General features: G+C 38.1%; 3 protein-coding genes across 3 annotated transcripts; 2 read left to right on the top strand and 1 right to left on the bottom strand.

Annotated features, from left to right (window-relative positions):
- Nucleotides 1-205: 205 nt before the first annotated feature.
- GCK72_004666 (uncharacterized protein) lies at nucleotides 206-2,356 on the top strand (the record flags this gene model as incomplete). The annotated part of the gene is made up of 3 exons (XM_053724819.1): nucleotides 206-306; nucleotides 907-1,191; nucleotides 1,717-2,356. 3 exons carry the CDS (start codon nucleotides 206-208, stop codon nucleotides 2,354-2,356), a joined length of 1,026 nt encoding a protein of 341 aa, XP_053589013.1.
- Nucleotides 2,357-3,291: 935 nt separating this feature from the next.
- On the bottom strand, nucleotides 3,292-4,531 carry GCK72_004667 (uncharacterized protein; the record flags this gene model as incomplete). The annotated part of the gene is made up of 4 exons (XM_003104219.2): nucleotides 3,292-3,389; nucleotides 3,441-3,587; nucleotides 4,321-4,426; nucleotides 4,484-4,531. 4 exons carry the CDS (start codon nucleotides 4,529-4,531, stop codon nucleotides 3,292-3,294), a joined length of 399 nt encoding a protein of 132 aa, XP_003104267.2.
- Nucleotides 4,532-5,780: 1,249 nt separating this feature from the next.
- GCK72_004668 (uncharacterized protein) lies at nucleotides 5,781-22,698 on the top strand (the record flags this gene model as incomplete). Its single annotated transcript, XM_053724820.1, has 14 exons — nucleotides 5,781-6,109; nucleotides 6,989-7,684; nucleotides 8,836-8,920; nucleotides 8,998-9,260; nucleotides 10,982-11,253; nucleotides 12,524-13,287; nucleotides 14,155-14,358; nucleotides 14,997-15,361; nucleotides 15,929-16,060; nucleotides 16,696-17,025; nucleotides 18,062-18,398; nucleotides 19,640-20,125; nucleotides 20,918-21,364; nucleotides 22,450-22,698. The coding sequence occupies 14 exons, from the start codon at nucleotides 5,781-5,783 to the stop codon at nucleotides 22,696-22,698; spliced, it is 4,959 nt and encodes a 1,652-aa protein (XP_053589014.1).
- Nucleotides 22,699-23,175: the final 477 nt, after the last annotated feature.

Consider the following 23,175-nt stretch of genomic DNA (forward strand, 5'->3'; position numbering starts at 1 on the left):
CGCGCCTCAACTACTTATTTCTGATTCATGCTCCAGTTTAACCATCGATCAAACACATTTTCTGAAAAAATATTCAAATTTTTATTGCCCATAAAACCGCCCGTCCCCACCGTCCCTCCCTGAGAAACTGCCCTAATCGAATCACAAGAACACTATAAATATTCGCCCTCTCGCCTGTTGAAATATCATTTTCTTCTCTCGAAAAATGGAAATATTCCATCTTTTCCCCATTCTATTCTTTCTTTTCTCACCGGTTTTCTCATGGGAGAAATTCGGCGGAGAAGAAGTCAAGCCTGATGAGTTGAGGTAGGTCAAGAGATTTTGAGCGGAGCGGTCGCGTCGCGTGCCACGTGGAATTAGAACTTTTAGTAGATCAGCGGCTGTGCTGCGGTTTCGACAGTGACAAGTTCGAATGTTTGAGCATGCGTCACGGTTGCGTTGCGGCTGGAATTTAAAAAATTGAGAAAATTTGTCTAAAATCTAATGCGGAGCGGTCGCGTTGCGGCTAGAATTTGAAAAGTTGAGAAAATTTGTCTAAAATTACATGCGAAGCGGTCGCGTTGCGGCTAGAATTTGAAAAACTGAGAAAATCCGTCTTAAATCTAATGCGGAGCGGTCGCGTCGCGGTTAGAATTTGAAAAGTTGAGAAAATTTGTCTAAAATTACATGCGAAGCGGTCGCGTTGCGGCTAGAATTTGAAAAATTGAGAAAATCTGTCTAAAATCTAATGCGGAGCGGTCGCGTTGCGGCTAGAATTTAAAAATTGAAAAAATCTGTCTAAAATCACATGCGGAGCGGTCGCGTCGCGGTTAGAAGTTGAAAATTGAAAGAAATGTCAAAATTCGATGCGGAGCGGTCGCGTCGCGTGTCTTTCGGTAGATCACAACAAAATCTAGACTCTTCCAGATCCTTCGCCCGTTCCGACGGCGACGAGCTACCAATCCCTTCGGAAATTCCGGAGAAAATCAAGAAATTCTGCGAGAAGGATCCGAGCTACGAGTTCTGCATCAAGTTGGGTCTCGGCAAGAAGGACAAGTTCTCGAAAAATCGATTTTCCACTGATTCCGAGGAGGAGGAGATTACTGTAGATGACATGGCCGAGACGAGAGAGGACGAGGATGAGGTTGTCGAAGATGATGCTCCAACTGGAATCGATTGTGAATTGGAGCCATTGCATCCGGGATGTCAGAGGTGAGTAGCTCGCGTTCCGTTCGCGTCGCGGCTGTTAACTTGGCGCCATAACAAGCACGCGTTGCGGTCGCGTCACGGCTGGGAGCATGGCGTACAAATCGCATGCGTTGCGGTCGCCCCACGGCTGTTAACTTGGCGCCACAAATCGCATGCGTTGCGGTCGCGTCACGGCAGCATAACTAGGCGCCTTAACTCGCTTGCGTTGCGGTCGCGTCGCGGCTGGGAACATGGCGCCATAACAAGCCCGCGTTGCGGTCGCGTCACGGCTGATAACTTGGCGCCCTTCTAACTATGCGTTGCGGTCGCGTCACGGTTAGCCTTGCCGCCCTTCTAACCATGCGTCACGATCGCACCACGGCTGATAACTTGGCGCCACAAATCGCATGCGTTGCGGTCGCGTCACGGCTGATAACATGGCGCCTTAACTCGCACGCGTTGCGGTCGCGTCACGGCAGCATAACTAGGCGCCTTAACTCGCACGCGTTGCGGCTGCGTCGCGGTCACTAGAACCTTCCTTTCTTCCAGAAACGTCTATCTCGACGCCTTCATCGCCTGGAAAATCCAAAAGGATTGTGAAGTTCGCCCTGACGGCAAATTCTGTCGGTGTCTCGAGAATTCTGAATCCTCTGATTATGAATCCTCACCATCGACGACGACGTCGACACCGAAGCCCTCTCTCAACCTCTCCGATATTTTGCGTCGAATTCTGGAAGCTGTCGGTGGACGAGCTCCAGAATCCACTACAGAACCCACGACTACTCCGGAACCGACGACTACTCCAGAATCCGCTCCAGAATCCTCTGAATCTGTGTCCGGACTCAACCTATTCGCGGATCTTTTGAGAACGGTGGTGGAGATGGAGCATAATAGTCATAGAAATTGTGACAAGAACACTCCAGAATCCGTGGCTTCAGAATCCTCTCCAGAATCGTCTCCACAACTCGACAAATTCATACAGCTCTTGGTACAAGTGATGAAGTTGCAACATGAAATGGCTCGGAATCAGAATCAGGGAAAAGCGATTCCAGAATCCGTGGCTCCAGAATCCTCCGAATCCAACCAAGATGTCTATATTGAGCGCCAGCCCCACCGCTTCGCTCCAATCTACGGACGGATTCCAGATGACGTCGAGAATCAGAAGCAGGAAAGCAGCGTGTGGTACTAAATGAGTTTTGTGAATTAATGAATTTTGAGCATACAGAAAAACGAATTGTTTTAGAAAACATGAGAGAAAAAGAGATCAAGAATAGAATAATACAGGAATAAATATTTAGTAGAAGAAGAAGAAGAAGATGACGATGGATGATCATTGTGGACGGCGGTTCGAAAGGTTCGATCTGGAAATTTTCAGACTGAAAATGGGGAGAAATTGAGGATTTTAGCTGAAATTTTCGATTTTTTGGCTGGAAAATTGAAGATTTCAACAGTTTTTAGTTATAGAAACAGTGAAATCGATGAAAATCCGTCTAAAAAGTCAAAAATTGGCACAAAAACCGGAATTTCCGTCTGAAAAATTGATTGCTCTGCTGAAAATCGATGCTAGAGTTCAAATTATAGCTATAAAATGAAAATTTCGCTGAAAATGGGATCAGAATCGTCAATTTCACCAGAAACTGAAATGTTTGGCCTGAAAATCCTGTCTCTGACTGAAAAACTGATAGCTTTCACGGAAAATCTCTAATTTTTCACTAAAATTGGCTCTGAAATTGTCAAAATGCCGTTTTGGGCCGAAAATTGGAATAATAAGGTCGGAAACTGCCAAAAAACCAATTTTTCGTGGTTTTTCGATCTGAAAATCTAGCTTTTGACCTAAAAAATGCGTTTTCAGCGGAAAATTGCGACGGATTCTATATGAATTTCCGGCTCAAAAACGGAATTTTTCGGACTGAAAATCCTGTCTCTGACTGAAAAACTGATAACTTTCATGGAAAAACTCTAATTTTTCACTAAAATCGGCTCTAAAAATGTCAAAAAACTGCTTTTCCCGACAGAAAATTCCAATGTTTCTTGGTTTTTCGATCTGAAAATCTACATTTTGACCCAAAATGATGATTTTAAGCTGAAAATCTTGAATTTTCAGCCAAAAATTCCAGATTTTCCTTACAATTTCTTCTGAATTTTCTCGCTCATCACACTCCGTGTCTCCTCCATCTCCTTTATTTTCTTCTTATCAGCAACCATCATTTCCATAAGATTTTCTGTAAATTTTCAATTTAAATTCCTAAAATTATTTAATTAGCACTGATTACCATTAAAATTAACTGTCAGATTCTTGACGAGACTGCCCATTTGATCGTTTTTCTCGGCGAATCGACGCTTTTTGTCCGCAAATTTCTCCGATTCGTATGTTAACAAGTCACGGTTTTGTTGCTCGGCGGTCATCTCTTCGCGGAGTTCTGAAAATGGGATTTTCGGGAAGAAAATTTGAAAAAATTGGTAATTTTTCTGATTTTTAGCGATTTTTCAGCGCCAAACTCAATTTTAAAGAATTCTGAAGTAAAGATTACGGTTTTAGGTCAAAAATTCACAATATTTCTCATGAAAATAACGATTTTGAGCCGAAAAATTGATGATTCTCAAGCAAAAATGGACCAATTAAGCAAAAACACGGTAATTTGTCGATTTTTCAGCGCCAAAACTAGATTTTTAAGAATTCTGACTTAAAAAAGACACTTTTGGGTGAAAAAATACACGATTTTCTCATTAAAATAACAGTTTTGAGCCAAAAAAAGATAGTTTTCGACTAAAAATGGACCAATTAAGCCAAAAAGGTGATTTGTCAATTTTTCAGCGCCAAAACTCAATTTTTAAGAACTCTGAAGCAAAAATTACAATTCTAGGCCAAAAATTAACGATTTTTCTCATAAAAATAACGATTTTGAGCCAAAAATTCGTAAATTACACAAAATTCTAAACATTTTGAGTGCCAGAACTGAAAAATAACGATTTCCCGAAGCAAATTCGAGTTTCAGCTTGAAATTCTCGATTTTCAGCATTAAAAAAGCGATTTCAAGCTTAAAAACGTCGAAAAACATCATTTTTTCACCTAGAAACCGTCTTTTTGGGTGTTTCCCAACAAAAAAAAAAAAAAATTTGAGCCTAGCGAAAAAAAATTGAATTTTTCCGCACCTTCCGTCACATTCTGCATATCAACTCGATGCCTTTTCACTTTAAGACAACATTTATCCAATTTTTGAATTCCTTCCGTCACCAATTCGTCTTTTTCGCTGATTTCCTGAAAGAAAATTTTGAATTTTTCGTTTTTTTTTTTGATTTTTTCGCCTTTTTTTACCTTTAATTGCTTTGCAACTCTGTTCATTAGTTCGTCAAGTGACCCCATTTTGTGTTAGAAATGTCTGAAAATACCGATATTAGTTGAAAAATTGTTTTAAAACTTCAAAAAATGAAAAATAAATGAAGGCGCGAAAAAACTAAATTCAAATTGCCGCCGCCGGGTCTCGCCACGATCGACCCGCATAATCGCGTGCGCCTTTAATATGTGCCCCTTTCGTTGAGTCGATTTACGGCGCGCCGCGTTCAAAAAAGTGTCCATACTGATTATTTATACGGAAAGTGAAGAAAATTCATCAAAAATACCATTTTTCCCACATTTTCCACTAGTTTTCGTCATTTTTGAACGAAAAGTTGGGGTTTTTTGCCTAAAAATCATTTATAAACCCATTATCGATTTTTTTCAGAACAAAAATCTGAGAAGTCATACTGTAGATTCATGATTGTAGATGTGATTTTTATGATATTTTTACTAGAAATCGTGGTTTTCCGACAGGAAATTCAAGGATTTTATCGATTTTTCATATACTAATGATGATGTAAATTCAAAATGTAGTCAAAAGCTTAATCCGGGCTTTTTCTGAAATTTTTGTAGCAATTTCCGAATTTTTATTTTATTTTTTCTATATGTTTTCAGAGATTTTCAGAGATATCAGAATAAAATCTAGATATTCGAATAATTTCGAAATACTTGGTAAGACCGGTTTTCACTGGATTCTTAGTGAATTCCACTCGGATCTTTTGTCTGAAAAATCAGAATTTTATCAAATTTTCGTGAAGGAGCTCTAAATAACAGATTTAACATAGAATACCATTGAAAAATCCGTAAATAATTGGATTTTCTCGATAAAACTCTAAATTTCACCGTTTTTTTTTCTAGTTTTCAAATGTTTTTTCTTTAAATTTCTTTCTTTTTCAAATATTTTCTATTAAACTCAGGATTTTCAGCTTTAGTTTTTCATATTACATATATTTTTTACCTTGAAACTATCTTCATTCATCGAAATCTTTCAAAACGCGCCGACGGCGCGCCAGTGATCTCAAAACCTTCCAGTTACAGTAATCAATCGTAGTAGATCAACACATCTCGTATTCACGGCCTCCTGCAGAGGCCCTCTCAAAGTACTGCGCGCAGTGCATTGAGAGGGCCTCCGCTGGAGGCCGTGCGTATTGTCTTGTTTAAAAAAAAAAGAAAAACTGTTTTTTTCCGCTAAAAATCCGCTTTTTCTCAAAATTTTCCGTTAAAAATTGCATTTTTCCTTCAATTTCCACTCAAAAACGCGAAATTTTTTCTCCAGATGCCAGCACGCGGTGGTCGTTCGAAACGTCAGAACATGGCCTCCGAATCGGGCACTTCGACAATCGGCGGTGATTCAGAAGACCTCGAAACGCCGACGTCATCTGCTCGTCCACGTCGAAGTCGTGCTCCGAAACGATATTTCGATGATGACGGGTATAGTCCGCCGCCGCCGACGAAACGACGTCCCGCGAATCGAGACACTCCTTCAGACGCCGGAGACGATTATGAGGAGGAGGAGGCGGAGCTTAAAATGGGAAATTTGAAGACAAAAGAAGCGCCGAAAACGGCGACGAGCACACCCGCAACTGGGGCAAGGAAACCGAGAGGGTGAGTTTTGGAGAGTGGAAATCACTGGAAAGTGGCTGAAAATCGAGTATTTTGAGTCAAAAATCGAGTATTTTGAGCCAAAAATCAATCAATTTGAGCCAAAAATCGAGTATTTTGAGCCAAAAATCAGGCATTTTCAGTTAAAAATTGAGCATTTCTAGTCAAAAACCACGAAATTTTTTGATTTTTTTGACCAAAAACCCGTCATTTTCAATCAGAAGTAGTTCGTGGCCTAGAAATCCAAATTTGGAATTCTAGGCCATATGCAGTCAAAAATGCGATTTCTATCAACTTGAAGAATAATCGTAAAGAAAATAAGATTTTTACTGAAAATATGGTTAAATTGGGAGTTTTTTTTTTGATTTTCTGACCCAAGAAGCGCTGAAATTGGTTCATTTCAGCTATTTTTCTATGATTTATCAGCAGAAAACGCTGAAAAATGGGAATTTTGTGTTGAAAAATCAGTTTTTAGCGGATTTTCACTTGGAAAATCGACATTTTGATTCCAAAAAAAACCACAAAATCGGAATTTTTCTGATGGAAAACTGCAAAAAATCGGCATTTTCTGGGACGAAAGCTCAATTTTCATCATTTTTGACTATTTAAAACCGTATTTTTTACTCAAAAATCATGAGAAAATTTGTTAAAAAAGAGATTTTCAAATCAAATTTAGTTATTTTTCCTCACATTTTGGCGATTTTTGGATTTGAATTTCAGTTTTCAGCGATTTTCCTTTGAAAAATTGCTGAAAATCGGTATTTTCTAGTCAAAATTTCGTCAAAAACTTCAAATTTTAGCGATTTTTTGATTAAAATTTCAGTTTTTCCACAGAAAAATTGCTCAAAAAACGTATTTTCTCATTGAAAATCTTATTTCCAGTCGCCCAAAAAAGAACCCGACTCCCCCGCGAAATCGTAAATCCGGGGGTCGTCAGAAGCAAGAGGAGGACGTCATCTACATGGACGAGGATTCAGAAGACGATGACGACGATGAGGATTCGGATGAGGATTACGGTATCGATTTGAATCCGTTGCCCCATGATTTGGATGATTTGGATGAGGAAGAGTTGGGGGGAACTTCTGGAAATCTGAATGATTCTGGAGGAGCCGTGAAGACAGAGGATACAGTATTCTGTCCGTGGATTGACCTGGATCCAGCTACTCTCCCAAGACTAGACCTTCCAGACACCTCTTTGGACATTCCAATCCCCCGTCACTCCACAATGGACGCCATTGAAATCTACGAGATCCTCCGCTCCTATCACCGTACTCTTCGCATCACTCCGTTCACATTCGAGGACTTTTGTGCCGCCCTGATCTCTCGAAACAACTCATGCATTATGGCTGAAATTCATATGGCATTGCTGAGAGTTTGTCTGAAATCTGATGATGAGGAGCAGACGCATTACTCGGTGACTGAGACGAACAACTCGATTAATATTATGATTCATCATTTGGACACGTTGACTTATGCTGAAATACTCAGACAGTATATTGAGGCGTATCCGTTTGCTGATACTACCGTTAGGGAGGCGATTAATGTCGAGAATTATCCATATGTTGGATATGAATCCAAGTGAGTTTTGAAGAGAAAAGGGGCGGGGCTTAGGCGGAAAATTGGTTTTTGAGGGCTTTTTTTGGTTTTTTTCTAGATTTGTGACTTGTTTCATTGTTATGGAAACTACAAGACAAACAGACAGAGATCTGGGCATCTAGAGTGACAGATTTACAGACAGACACTTAAAAAGGGGTGGAGCTTAGGCTGAAAGTCGGATTTTGAGTCCTGGTGGCCAGATTTTTTGTTTTTTTCTAGATTTTTAGCTAGTTTTAATAAAATTGTAGTAGAGAGCGTGCAATTGGACATCCGGTAGTGTTGACTAACAGATTTACAGACAGACTGGGAAAAAGGGGCGGGGCTTAGGCTGAAAATCAGTTTTCGAGTTTTTGAAGGCTAATTTTGTTCATTTTTTTCCAGTTTTCTCGGAATTTTTTATACAGACTTAGCCGTCCTCAAAAAACCACTATGTGGGACAACTCGATCTACAGAGATACAGATAGAAACTGAAAAGGGGCGGAGCTTAGCTGAAAATCGGTTTTTGAAGGCTGGCGGCCAAATTGTTTGGGTTGTTAAAAAAGATTTTTTGCTATATTCAATAGAAATTGCAGTACAGAACGTACAGCTGGACATCCGGGCTTCTATACTGACAGATTTACAGACAGACAGAGAAAGGGGCGGGGCTTAAGCTGAAAATTGGTTTTTGAGGACTATCGATCAGATTTTTTGGTTTTCTTCTAGATATATGACTGATCTAATTGTTATAGATAGTACAAGACAAACATATCGACATCTGGACTGACAGATTTACAGACAGACAGGGAAAAGAGGCGGGGCTTAGCTGGAAATTCATTTTTAGACAGTTCCCATGGATTTTTCTTATACTTTGTCACTTCCAATCAAAATTCTGCAAATTAGGACGCACAGACACACAGATGGAAATCCGAACATCCGGACAAACAAAATACAGACAGACACTGAAAAGGGGCGGGGCTTAAATGTCCTAAAAGTGATTTTCTGGAAATTAACAGCCAATTTTTTGGTTTTCACCGCAAAAATCAATTTTCGGCTTATATTCAGGGCGAACAGACCCTATAACAGAGACAGAAATTCTCTCCAAAATGGGCGGGGCCTAATGGGCGGAGCCTAATTCTCATTAAATTATTTTCCAGAGTCGTCGTTCTTCTCTTCATGAGTTATCGCTTCCTCTACTCGTCGGAATTCAAAAAAGTCGTTATGAATCTTGGAAAATTTCAGGTAAATTTTGAGCAGCTGAAAGTGGGCGTGGCCTATTTCCCACTGAAATTTCTGAAACATGCACCATATTTTTTCAGAACGACGAAAACTGTCGTGTTTGTGGAAAATCGTCGGGAAAAGTGATCGGATGCACTCAGTGTGAAGCGGCGTTCCACGTGGAATGTAGTCATCTGAAACCATTTCCAGAAGTGCTTGTATGCAATATATGCAAAAAGAATAATAATGTGAGAGGAGTGCTTCCGTCGGATGAATCAGTCGACAGGGAACCGTTGAGATCACAACCGATCGGAAGGGATCGATATGGACGATTTTATTGGTTTATTTGTAGACGAATTGTTGTGTGAGTTTGAGGAAAGAAAGGGGAAATTTCGGGTGAAAATTGGTTGAAAAATGCTTAAAAATGATAATTTTAGAGTGAAATTAGCTGGAGAAATTGATTTTTTGCTCTGAAAATGAGAATTTAGAGCTCAGAATCGTGAAAATCTGCTAATTTTGACTGGAAATTTGTAATTTCAGTTATCAACTTGTCTTCGCTCAAAAATTGTAAATTTTGGCACTGAAATCAAAAGTCTAAAGATTGAAAGTCTCCGTTGGAATTACAGGAAAATACTCAAAAATGTGGAGTTTCCGTTGAAAATTGTTGAAAAATACATAAAAATGACAATTGTATAGTGAAATTAGCTGGAAAGAGTACGGATTCATGTGAAAAATTCAAAAAATTATAGATTTTTTGCTCTGAAAATCTGAAAATCAAAATTTTGACTTCAAAATCGTGAAAATCTGCATGTTTTCGCACCTAAATTGCGAATTTCAGCTCTGAAAACGCAAGTTCAGAAGTTTAAAATGATGAAAATCAGCACTTTTGGGAATTTCTGACTGAAATTCCTAGTTTTTAGCGTTCAAAGCTTAAAATTTCCACCGAAATCAAGGATTCGTCGGAAATTTGATCAAAAACCATGCAATTCTAATAAAAACGTACGCATTTCATGAAAAAATAACTGAAAATCAGTTATTTTGAGTCAAAAACTTGATAATATTTCTATTTTGTTATAATTTTCGAGAAAAGTGATGTTTCCTATCTAATTCTGATTTGATTTTTTTCAACAATTTTCATCAAAAACCCCTTGAAATCTGGAAATACCTGATCTGAAAATGTCCGGAAAATAATGGGAATTCTAGTATTCACATAGTTTTCTGGGCATTTTCAGACGTAGTTTCAGATTTTTAGGGGTTTTTGATGAAAAATTGTCAAAAAATCAAATCAAAATTTGATAAAAATCCCGCTTTTTCTCGAAAATTTTAACAAAATAGAAATATTATCGAGTTTTTGACTCAAAAAGACAAATTTTCAGTCATTTTCTGATGAAAATTCGTAAATTTTTATTAGAATTTCACGATTTTTGTAAAATTTCCGGCCGGAATTTGTGATTACCGTTGAAATTTTAATCTTTCGAACGCTAAAAACTCGTAAATTCCGCTGAGGAAAGTACAGTAATCACCATTTCCTGATTTTCATCATTCTAAACTTCTAAACTTGTGTTTTCAGATCCAAAATTCGCAATTTTTGTGCGAAAACCTGCAGATTTTCACGATTCTGGGGTCGAAATTCTCATTTTCAGAGGAAAAAATCTATAATTTTTTGAATTTTTCACATGAATCCGACTTTCTCCAGCTAATTTCACTCTAAAACTGTCATTTTTATGCATTTTTCAACAATTTTCAACAGAAACTCCACATTTTTGGGTATTTTCCTGGAATTAATTTCAACTGAGACTTTTAACTTATGATTTCAGAGCCAAAATTCACAATTTTTGAGCAAAAACAAGTTGATAACTAAAATTACACAATTCCTGTCAAACCCAGCAGTTTTTCAGCTGATTTTTACGATTCTGAGGTCAAAACTCTCATATTCAGAGCAAAAAATCTATTTTTTCAGCTAATTTCACTCTAAAATAGTCATTTTTATGCATTTTTCAACCATTTTCACCCGAAATTTCCACACTTTTTTCCATGAAAATGCACAATTTTCAAATTTCCGACTTCAACCATTCCCATTTCCAGTCAATCGCTTGACGAATCGGAAATACACTACTACTCGACTCCGCCCCAATTATATCAATTACTGAAACGACTGGATCGTGATTACTACGAGAAGGATCTGTGTGAGGCGATTCGTCTGCGTATCGATGAATTTCTGGAACAAATGACACTGACGGTTGAAATGACTTCGGAGAGGAGAGAAAATGCGATTGATTCTGTGATGAAGAAGAATTGCATTGGATACGAAATGGCTGAAACTGAAATACCAAGCGTCTATTTGCATAAGGATAGCAGTGAGTTTGATGGGGCTGAAAATTTGTGAAATTTCATTCAAAATTAGCCGGAAAAACATGATTTTTTATGAGATTTCGAGCTGAAAATATACATTTTTGACTGAAATTTGCTAGATTTTTTGTCTATCTCCAACTTCCAGTAAGTTGAAATGAAGTAATAGTGAATTTCAATTGATTTTTGTCATTTTCAGAACGAAGCAGTGAGTTTGATGGGGCTGAAAATTTGTGAAATTTTGAATTAAAAGACCGGAATTTCAGTCAAAATTGGCCAGAAAATGGAAAATTTTGACTGATTTTACCCAGATTTGGTCTATTTACTATTTATTTTCCGCTTCAAATTACCTAAATCGGTGAAAAAATGACAAATTTCGTTCTGAAAATGACAAAAATCAATTCAAGACCAGAAAAAACCGGAATTTCAGTCAAAGTTCGCCGGAAAACCATGATTTTTCATGAGATTTCGAGCTGAAAATAAACTATTTTTACTGATTTAGCAATTTTTCACTTATTTTTCGCTTAAAATCACCTAAATCTGTGAAAAAATGACAAATTTCCTTTATGAAAATGGCAAAAAATAAATTTAAATTTGTCAAAAATTGACTTTAAAAACTAAAAATTCCCACCAAAAATGACGAACTTTTGCCATAAAACGGTGGAAAATGACCTAATTTCTGTTTTGAGTCACTAAGCGTGACTGAAAATTGGCGGATTCAAGCTGAAAACGACCAAAATCAGCTCGAAATCAACGAAATCCGCCGAAAAATGTAACTAAAAATCATATAATTTTGCCGAAAAATGCATTATTCAACTGAAAACCAAAGCATGCGGCAAAATTGCAAAAAGTGGGCGTGGTCTGTTTAAAATTTTATTTTTTCGAAAAACGACAAAAAACACTCAAAAGTTGTCGTTTTTTGAAGAAAAAAAAAGAAATTTTCAACAGGCCACGCCCTCTTTTTGCAGTTTTGCCGTACAGTTTGGTTTTCTGTTGAATGATACAATTTTTTGAGCGTTTTTCGAACGAAAATTGCATTTTTCGACAGGCCACGCCCTCTTTTTGTCAATTTTACCAAAAACTTTGGTTATAAAATTGTATTATTCACCCGAAACCCCAAAGAATGCGGCAAAATTGCAAAAAGTGGGCGTGGCCTGTTGAAAAATTGAGTTTTTGTTTGAAATCCGGTTCAAAAAGCATATTATAACCAAAGCATGCTGCAAATTGCGAAAAGTGGGCGTGGTCTAATCATAATTCCCTGAAAATGTTTTTTTCCAGTGAAACGAATGGCGTCAATCCTTCGCGATTGCTCAGAGCGAGTAATAAAACAAGAAGTAAAAACGGAAGACGACGTCAAAGACTCCGCCCCCACCGCTCCCATCGTCACATTCGAAGAGGACTCGATTCTGCCCGAATCCATGTTGGGAATCTTCGACGGCGCCCTTGTCAACACGTTCTGGAGTGGCGGAGCAAGTCAAGAGGAGCTCATTTCTCTGTTTTTAGACGCCTACGTGCAGGAGGAGAATTCAGAATCCTCCACGACGAGATTCTGGAGAATGGGTGATGAAGGGAATGATCAGAGCTTCATGGCCTATTACAATTATTATTCGCGGAATGAGATGGCCGAGAGTTTTCTCGGCCGCAAGAAACAAGCGGACAAGAAGAAGTATATGGCGTCGAAGTTTGCGACGATTGATCCGTTTGAGTGGGTCGTGGCGAAAGATCGACAATTCTATGGGAATTCGGTGTTACATAATAAATTTGTCGGGTGGACACTTTCCAAGATTGCTAGAAAAATTCCCGCTGATTTAATGCACCGAAAATGGCCGGAAATGGCGAAAGGGTTCGATATAGAGGTCTCTGTCGCTGACGATTTTAAGAAACTTTCGAACTGTCTGCTCCAGTTAGATGCGGTTACACGGAAGACGATTTTTATGCCGCAGTGGTGGAATGGATTGGGACAGACCAAGTTGGAGAGAATCACCACGGAGCAGAGGGAGAATTTTGTGAAGGAACAACAGAGAGTGAAGAAGATGGAGGCGGTAAGTGAGGTTTCAGAGCGAAAAGTTGAAAGAAATCGCTGAAAAATTGTCTAAAAACACTGAAAATTTGAATTTTTAGACTCTAAACAGCTGAAAATCGACCCGAAATTACTCAAAATCGATGTTAATTATTCTTAGGCTGAAAAAGCGCTTAAAATTAGTAGAATTACATTGAAAAATTTCTGAATTTTCGATAATTTAAAGCTGGAAAAACAGTGAAAATAGGGGGTTTCTGACAGTTGCAGACTTAAAAAACTTCTCGAAATCGATGAAATTTCGTCTCGAAACTCTTGTTCCCTTTTTTTCTAAAAATTCGTATAAAAAGCTCTAAATTTTGAAGATTTTCAACAGGAAAAACTATAGAAATTGAAGTTTCTCTCATTTTCAGATTCGAAATGAATGAAAAAGGGAGCCAAAGTCGCTTTGATTCTATAAAAACCCACATTTCTCGAGTTTTAGACTGAGAAATCGAAGAGGGAAAATATCTGAAATTTCGCTGAGAAAATAGTAGAAATTCGAGGCAGTGAAAATTGGAATTTCAGACCCGAAATTACTCGAAATCGATGAAAAAAAGCTTAAAATTAGTGGAAATTCGAGTTTTTAGATTAAAAAATAAATTTACATTTAAAAAAGCCCGACCTCTCACCACCCTCCCCAAGTTTTTCTTAAAAAAACGACCTGGACTCCAGGATTCCGAACACCTATGCAAAAACACCAGGAAACTAAGTGAACAACATGGGGCAGTTTAGACACGAAAAATTTGAATATCGAGCTTGAAGACCCTTCAAAATCAGCGAAAAATACTAAAAATTATTCAAAAACACCCGAAAATTCTGAAATTTTCCTAAAAATCTCGATTATTTTTAGGATTCCCTCGCGAAAGAGCTCGACGATAGTTTCGTGCGTGTGAACTACTCGAAACCCAAATGGCCGAATACGTATCTACTTCGACAGAAAGGAGAAACATATCGAAATGCGTGGAAGGGTGGAATGGGTGGATGGGCGTGGGTTGCGAGGAAATATGTCGAAAAATGGGTTCCCGTACCACAGATTCCACAGAACGGGGATAAGGTGAGTGTATAGAGAACGTATGAAAATGTAAAAGAGAAGCCCCGCCCACTTTAGACCACGCCCATTTGAAACAGCCATTCGGTACAATAATAACTCTTTTTTGCTCTCTAAGTAGATTTTATTATTTGAGTTTTAATACTAAATAATGGTTTCATACTAGACCACACCCATTACAATGAAGCTCCGCCCATTTCTAGACCACGCCCACTTAGATTCACACTTATCATCATACTTGTCAACGGGCCGACACGGACCGGCTCGTAACTCGCTTCCAACTGAGTTTTATGGTCTTAAAAATATACCAAAATGTAGATCTCGACGAGTTCTATGTCCGTGACCTACTACTAGGTCTAAATTTTTGAGCGAATTTTCGATTCGATGCAATTCTTCGTCTTTAAAAACTTCAAAATTCTCATTTCCAGAGGAAATCGGTGGCCACAAATCCGTGGCCAATGACTATTTTGAATGTATTCTGATAAGTATGAATCTAAGTGGGCGTGGTCTAGAAATGGGCGGAGATTCGATCTGAGAAAGTGGGCGTGGCCTTATCATATCTAACAATCTGATAGGTTTCTGTAGTGATTTCAGGTTTTTTCAGCGAATTTTTGCCTATAAAATCTCAAAATTCTCATTTCCAGACCAAATCCGTGTCCAATCGAAAAGCGGCTCACCTCGAATCGCTAATTACCCGAATCACCCGTAAACGAGACACCAAATCCTCCACGTCCTCCTCCTCCACCTCATCATCCACCGTCTTCTCCACCTCCTCTATCATCACCAAATGCTATTCGTCATCATGCCGTCGGATTCCTAATGTTCCCAACCCGAAGTGCTATTCACCGTCGTGTCGATACGGTATTCTGACTGAGAGTCGGCAACGATTCGACGAGGAACAAGTGGAGAAGCGAGGCGTTTTGGGAGAGGAGAGACCTTGGCCGATTCCAGAGATTCAGACGTTTTCGACGAAGAAAGGAGGCAAAAGTCTTTTTGTTTTGCAGAAAAAGTACGGGTTTTTAGTGGGTTTTTGCAGAGGAAAAATCGATTCCAGAGACCTAAAATCATCATTTTTGGTTTTTTACGCTCAGAATTACAGAAAAAATCGATTTCAGAGGCTTAAAATCACCCTTTTTGGATCAAAATTTGAGAAAAACACGATTTTTTGGGCTTAAAATCGTCATTTTTTGGTTTTCTAAACTTAAAATTTTTGAAAAATCGATTCCAGATGCCTGGGCCTAAAATCACCATTTTGGGTTTTTTATGCTCAAAACTTTATTTCAGAAAAATCGATTTCAGATGCCTAAAATCGCCATTTTTTGGCTCAAAATTTCAGAAAAAAATCGATTTTATAGGATTAAAATCGCTATTTTTAGGTTTTCTAGACTCAAAATTTTCAGGAAAATCGATTCCAAACGCTTAAATTCGACATTTTCAGGTTTTCTAGACTGAAAATTTCAGAAAATCATACTCCAGAGGCCTAAAATCACAATTTTTGGTTTTCTAGAATTTTTTTTTCAAAATTCCAGAAAAATCGGTTTAGAACCCCCCTCTTCAACACTATTCATAGTTCCAGAATTCTCCGAAGCCTCATCGTCACCGCCGGTTGCCAACAAGTCTACATGCCCGGATTCTCGGCTGGAATCAAGAGTAATCTGTTGATTTGGCCATATCCTGCACCGCGACCCACTCTGGATTTGTGCTGGAAGTGAGTTCGCACTGACATTTTCTACTGAAAAAATTAAGATTTTTTACGATTTTTGAGTGTAGAAACCCTTTTTTTTTTGTTAACGTCAAAATGACGGAAATTCTCTGTTAAAATCCCAATTTTAGCACCAATTTATTGAAAAATCAACTAAAAATTTGTATTTTAGGCTCCGCCCCTTTTTCAAAAAATTTATCTGAAAGTAATAAATTTTTAACAAAAAAAAAGGGAAATCACTTCAATTTTTTCAATTATAATATTTTTTAAATTCCAAAGTTATATAAGCACCGCCCCTTTTTAGAATTCTCTCAGAAAAATTTGCTTAAAAACAGCAGTTTTAAGCTCCGCCCCTTTCTGGGCTTCGCCTCTTTTTTTTTTTGGCATGTTCTTCCTGATTTTCCTAAAATTTACTTTTAAAAGTGGTAGTTTTAAGCTCCGCCCCTTTAGACAGCTTATCAGCTCATTCCAACGCTTTGAAAAATAAATTTCGAAAATAATTGAAAATTCTTTAGTAACTCTCCCATTTTCACTAAAAAAATACTATTTTTGTTCAATTTTTCTCCAAAAATGTGTACTTCGAACACCAATTTTTCCGCTTTTTTTCAATTTTCGAACCCCCAACCTTTCCCATTTTCCAGATGGCAAACGCTCAACTCTCGAAGTCTTCACTGCGTTGCCCTTCAACTAAAAATCATGTGGTCATCGATAAAATGGAATGAATTCGATCCGGAAGACTCTCATCCTGACCGTCGTGTCGTCATCGACACGCCCACTCACGATGAGAGACGACGAATCGTTCGACACAAAGAGATGCCACCGTATGGACAATACGAGAGATATCAATTGGAAATTGAGATTATTCCGTTGTATGATGAACAAGAGGAAGAGGACGAATCGTGGTTATCGAGAAATCGAGCCACCGATTGCTCACAGAGAACGTCGAGTAATCGGAAGAAGAGACCGCAGAGGTGAGAGCTGAAAATCGATAGAATTGGGCGGGAATTGATTAAAAATGAGCCGAAATTGAATAAAAATGAGTCGAAATTGATTAAAAATGAGCCGAAATTGAATAAAAATGAGCCGAAATTGATTAAAAATGAGCCGAAATTGAATAAAAATGAGTCGAAATTGATTAAAAATGAGCCGAAATTGAATAAAAATGAGCCGAAATTGATTAAAAATGAGCCGAAATTGATTAAAAATGAGCCAAAATTGTCAAAAATGAACCGAAAATAGCAAAATTCTGACAAAAATCTATCAAAAATGGCCAAAAATCGATCTTACAATCAAGATTTTAGCTTTTTTCGGCTGAAAAACAGCTATCTGTAATACGCATTGATTTTGACTTTAAAACTCTCAAAAACAGCCAAAAACGCGTCAATGGCACGCCAGTCTTCCCCCCAAAAATCGGTTTTTTAAAGTCATTTTTGGGAAGACTAGCGTGCCATTGACGCGTTTTTAGTTGGTTTTTTTCTTGAAAATGAGCCGAAAATCACTAAAATACAGCAAAATTCATCAGATTCTGACAAAAATCAATCTTACGACTTTAAAACTCTCAAAAAACAGCCAAAAACGCGTCAGTCTTTCCAAAAATCACCATTTTATGGCTAGAATCAACCATTAATGAACGCGTCAAAGGCACGCCAGAAACGCGCCAAAAGCGCGACAGAGTTTCTAAAATTGCACTTTTTGGGCTAAAGTCACTCTTTAAAACGCGTATAAGGCACGCCAGCTTCTTCCAACAAGAAAATACTGATTTCTGGATAAAAAAGTCAGTAAAACCCATCCGTTTTTTCAACAACAAAAAACGCGCCAAAAGCACGCCAGGGCTCTCAATAATCTCATTTCTACAGCAAACCCCAATCTAACACGCGTCAAAGGCACGCCAGTTTTCTCGATTTCTAATTTACCTAACTTTAGAAATGACTTGAAAACGCGTCAAAGGCGCGCCACTTTTTTCCTACTGAAATAACTGAAATTCGTAGTAATAATAATAATTTTCAGAGCAATCGACAATCGTCAAGCGACTGCTCTCCGTCACGAATGGGTCGATGGAGTGACGCTGAAAGTGTTCGAAATTAAAGATTACTGGAAGAATGTTCGTCTCGAAGCGGAAAAAATCGCTCGCCGGAAACTGGAAATGATGAAAAAAGCACAGAAAGCGAAGGAGGAACGAGAGAGACAACGACTTCTCGCCATGCAAAGAAAGGCGATTTCAGCGGCGACACCGCTTCGAGCGCCGGCTGAAAGAGTCAATGTACCGTATGTTTCGAATCAGGCATTCAGACGGAGTACCGCCAATTTTGAGAGCTCGAATGGAAGTGGACGTTATTTGGAGAAGGTAAGCAATTTGGAGGGGGAAATTGAGAGTTTTTGTTGGAAAATATTGCAAATTTCAGTCAAAAACAATCATTTTTCATCGAAAATTTAAAATTCTAGGAGAAAAACTCAGAAACAATGTGTCTGAAACAGTGAATTCGCATGAAATTTTCAGCTGATACCTCATTTTTTCGTCTTAATTTACAGTTTTCAACCGAAAACTCGTGTTTTTTTAAATTGAAAAGTTAGAAATTTCAGTCTGAAATAGGTATTAATATTAGAAATTCAATTATTCAATGTCTGGAGACCTCCGGACAAACAGAAAGACAGACAGACGGACATCCGGATTGATAGATATTTGGACAGATTTTTAGTCATAGAGCAATAGGAAGGGCATTTGGACATTCGGACACACAAACAGACTTTCCATAGTGAAATTTTGAAAAATGTTGAATTACGGACTGAAAAAATACAGTAGAATTTTGCAAAGAAAAACGAGTTTTCAATGAAAATTTCAGTTTTTAGCTGGTAAACTCATTCATTTCCGTCTAAATTTTTTTTTTGATTTTCAGCAAAAATTTTATATTTTTCTACCGAAAATTGATCATATCTGTTAAAAAATATAAAAATTCCAGTCTAAAATCATATTTTTCAATTACAAAAAGATTTCTAATTAACGAGGACATCCGGACAAACAGAAAGACAGATTGAGAGACATCTGGAAATCCGGAGACACCGACAGACGTTCCATTGCAGGTTTTTGAGAAAAACCAATAATTTTTAGCTTTTCCAACTAAAAATCGTTCATTTTCTTTTAAAAATACTTTTTTAAGTGACAAAAATCAAATGTTTTGACCATTTTTCGTCAAAAAAACTTGATTTTCAGTAAGGAAAGTGGTATATTTTTTCCAATTTTTTAAAGGCATTTTCAACTAAAAATCGCTTCTTACTATTAGAAAAACTTCAAAAATCAAGGTTTTTGACTAGCTTCTGTCTTAAAAACTTGGTTTTCAGGAATAAAAGTGGTCCAACTTTTGTAAAATCCTCTTTTTTCCAAAAAAAAATGTCTGAATTCTGGGTTTTTCGCCATTGAGACTTAATTTTTCCTTGAATTTCAAGGAGAATCCTAGTTTACAAGACCATTTCTCATTTTCTCATGGAAAATCCATTTTTGCAGCATAAAATTGAAAAAAAAACTCATCATGACTATCATTTTCCAGGGTTTTTCCTCCATTTCTCGTCTATAATTTCCTCAATTTTCAGTACAACCATCAATCCCAACTGCCTCCTCGCACTCCACACACCTATCTCAGCTCCTCCTCCAACTCTCCAGCCACTCCATCCACCGGCTACCGTATCCAACCCAATCCGATCCGCCGTTCCGCCGTCTACGGTATTTCCTCTCAACAAGACTTCGTTCCTACTCCGACTCCGCCCCCTAATCGCCAACAACAGTATCCATATGTGAATCAGAGTCGAGCCGCCGCCGGCTCCGACTACTCGATAATGTCGGGAACCAACGGCGGCGCACCACCGTATCAACAACAACAACAACGGACGACGGTTGTGATGGGTAGTCAGCAACAGCAGCCACGTGGAATCTCTCAACAGAATCCACCACCAATCTCTCAACAATATCAGAAAAATGTGCCGTGGAGTAGCACCGATCCGAGAAATGGGACCGGAGTACGGTTTGCACCGTCATCTGGAGCAATAGGAGGACAGCAACAGACACGAGTTGTGCATGTGGTGAGAGTTTCTGGCGTGCCTTTGACGCGTTTCAAATAGTGATTTTAGCTCTAAAAAGTAAAATTTTAGAAATTCTGGTGCGCTTTTGACGCGTTTTTAGACAGCAATAAGAAATGCGAGTTCTTTGGGAGGAGTCTGGCGTGTCTTTGACGCATTTTAAAAGTTTATGAATACGATATCTAGAACTCGGGAAAACTGACGTGCCTTTGACGCGTTTTAGATTGGTTTTTTGCAGTAGAAATGAGATTTTTGAACGTTCTGGCGTGACTTCGGCGCGTTTTGGAAAACCGATTGGTTTTACTGACTTTTCAGTCTAAAAATCAACATTTTTGTTGGAGGAATCTGGCATGTCTCTGACGCGTTTTTGACTGTTTCTAGCAATGAAAAATGCGGGTCAGGCGCGCCTTTGACGCGTTTTCGAGTCTTTTTTATAGTTTATGAATAGGAAAATTAGAATTCGGGAAAACTGGCGCGCCTTTGACGCGTTTTTTTAAGCGATTGGTTTTACTGACTTTTTAGTCCAGAAATCAGGGTTTTCTTGTTAAGGGACGTTGGCGCGTTTTGAGCGGTTAAGAAAACGGGAATTTCAGGAGTTCTGTCGCGCCTCTGACGCGTTGTTTAGACTGGTATTGTCTGGCGTATCGCCGACGCGCTTCTAGATGTTGATTTTCATATTTTCAGAGTTTTTAAACAGAGAAAATGAAAAAGTTATTATGAGAACTGGTGTGCCGTTGACGCGTTTTAAGAGTACTAAAAATTCTAAAATTTCTGATTCTAATCTCTTTTTTTCAGCCGTACGCGCAATCTGTAGCCGAGGAAGCGATTGGAGCTCCGAATGGAATGGACGATCAACCGCCCGTCATGGCTCGCTACGAGAATTCTCTCCAATCCCAACAACAACACCCAATCCGTCAAATCTACACACAATCAGGCCAACAAATGCGAACACTTCCATCCGGAACGAAAGGAAAAGTGATATATGTCCAAGGCAAAGATGGAGTCACTCAGAGAATGATAGCCAGACCATCAACTGGAGATTCTTCTCAACAAGAATATCCACCTGGTACCGTACTCTCGACAGGACCACCGCGAATGGTGTCGGTGAGGGCGATGAATGGGGGATCTCAAGGACAGAGACCACAGAGTGTGGTGAATTATAGAAGAGTTCCTATCGAGGGAGGCGGATATGTTGTGAGGAAAGTTGTGCAACACCCACAACAGCCACAGCAGAGACAGATGGTAAGGGAGACGAATTTCTGAAAATTCAGAGTAAAAAACTCTAAATTTCGACTTGAAATTGAAGAAAAAAAACGTTATAATTAGGAATTTTTATGAAAAATGTCGGGAAATTATTGAAAATTACTTAAAAGCGAGTGCGGAATCGCTTGAAAATGACGAAAAAAACGGTCAAAATCGAAGTTCTTGACCACAAAACTCGGAATTTTCGCTGAAAAGTTGTAAAGTGTGATAATAATCGCAGAAAAATTGATTTTCAACTAGGAAACAACCGAAAATCTGAGTTTTTTCTAACTTTTGAGTTCAAATCAACAGAAAAAGACAGATGGTTAAAGAGGAAAATCTAAGTTTTTGGAGTAAAAAACTTCAAATTTCGACTTAAAATTGAAGAAAAAAGAGTCAAAATTAGGAATTTTTATGAAAAGGTATGAAAATTAACTAAATTTTTGACAGATTGGCAGATTTTGAGCTGCAAATTTCCTATTTTTCCAGTTGAAAATCAGATTTTTGGTCATTTTTCAGCGATTTCAGCCAATTTTAATTTGAAAAAAACGCCACTTCTCACTTGTGTTTTACTAATTTTTTGTATTTTTTGCCTTAAAAACTTCAAATTTCAGTAATTTTCTGTGATTTTTCCGGTCAAAAAAACATTTTAAATTTCAGCTTTCTTTTTCACTACGTTTCGACCTTTAATAGTCAAACTTTGGTATTCTTCTCAAAAACACGAAATTTTGACTATTAAAAGCCGAAACGTAGTAAAAAAGAAAGCTGGAATTTTCAATTTTAAATGTAAAAATCCAAATAATTTCGACTGAAAATAGTCAAAAATACTACATTTTGACCGGAAAATTCACAGAAAATTACTGAAATTGGAAATTTTTGGCGTTTTTCTTAGTAAAATCGGTTGACATCGATGAAAAATGACTAAAAATCAGATTTTCAACTGAAAAAAGATGTCAAATTCAGAGTGTTTGCCATATTTTGAAAAAGACGAAAAAACAAAAATCGCATTTTCAAGCAAAAAATCTGATGTTTCCACTAAAAATCCCCCCAAAAACTCCCCAAATTAACCATTCAATCAGTTCCAGGACTACACAAATCACCAGGATCCTCCACACCCAAGCACCGCCCCCTCCACATCATCAACTCCTCATCAACCTCGATTCGTTCTCCACCACGGCCCGCCATCCACGTCATCATCATCATCTCGCCCCGCCCACTCCGCCGGACTGCCACGTGGCGGTATGACAATGCAAATGGGGAAACAACATCAGGCTCCGCCCAATTCTTATGACAATGGCCAAGATGGATACGCGCCGATGGAGCACCAGCAATAATAATTTTGTGTTTTTTTCTTCATTTTTTAATATTGAAATTTTTGTGTTTTTATCTCTTCTAGAAACGGCCGGATCCGATTTTATCTTCAATTTCTTTGTCTGCAAATTATAGATTTTCAATTTTTCGTCCCACCAATACCGGGTTATTCTTGTAACGACCTCTTTTATCCCAAATTCAAGGTTTTTTTGAAATTTCTGTAATTTTTCTTCTCTCCTGCTTAATCCCTGTCTGCTGTATCCAATTTTGTTTTTCATATGCTTCAATGAATCTATTTATCCAAAAAATTTCATCAATTTTCGATAAAAACCAATTGAAAAAATGGAAATAAATAGAAAAAAGCAAGTGCGCTCTATTGAGACGCGTTGCGGGTGCGTCGCGTGCGACGAATTTAGCCATTTTTCCACGTGATTTTTGTGCTTTTTATTCGTTTTTCGAAGGGACTTTTGTGATTTTTTAAAAGAAAAATAGATAATTTG

Source organism: Caenorhabditis remanei, chromosome II (assembly GCF_010183535.1).
Source record: "Caenorhabditis remanei strain PX506 chromosome II, whole genome shotgun sequence".
NCBI classification, from domain to species: Eukaryota; Metazoa; Nematoda; class Chromadorea; order Rhabditida; family Rhabditidae; genus Caenorhabditis; species Caenorhabditis remanei.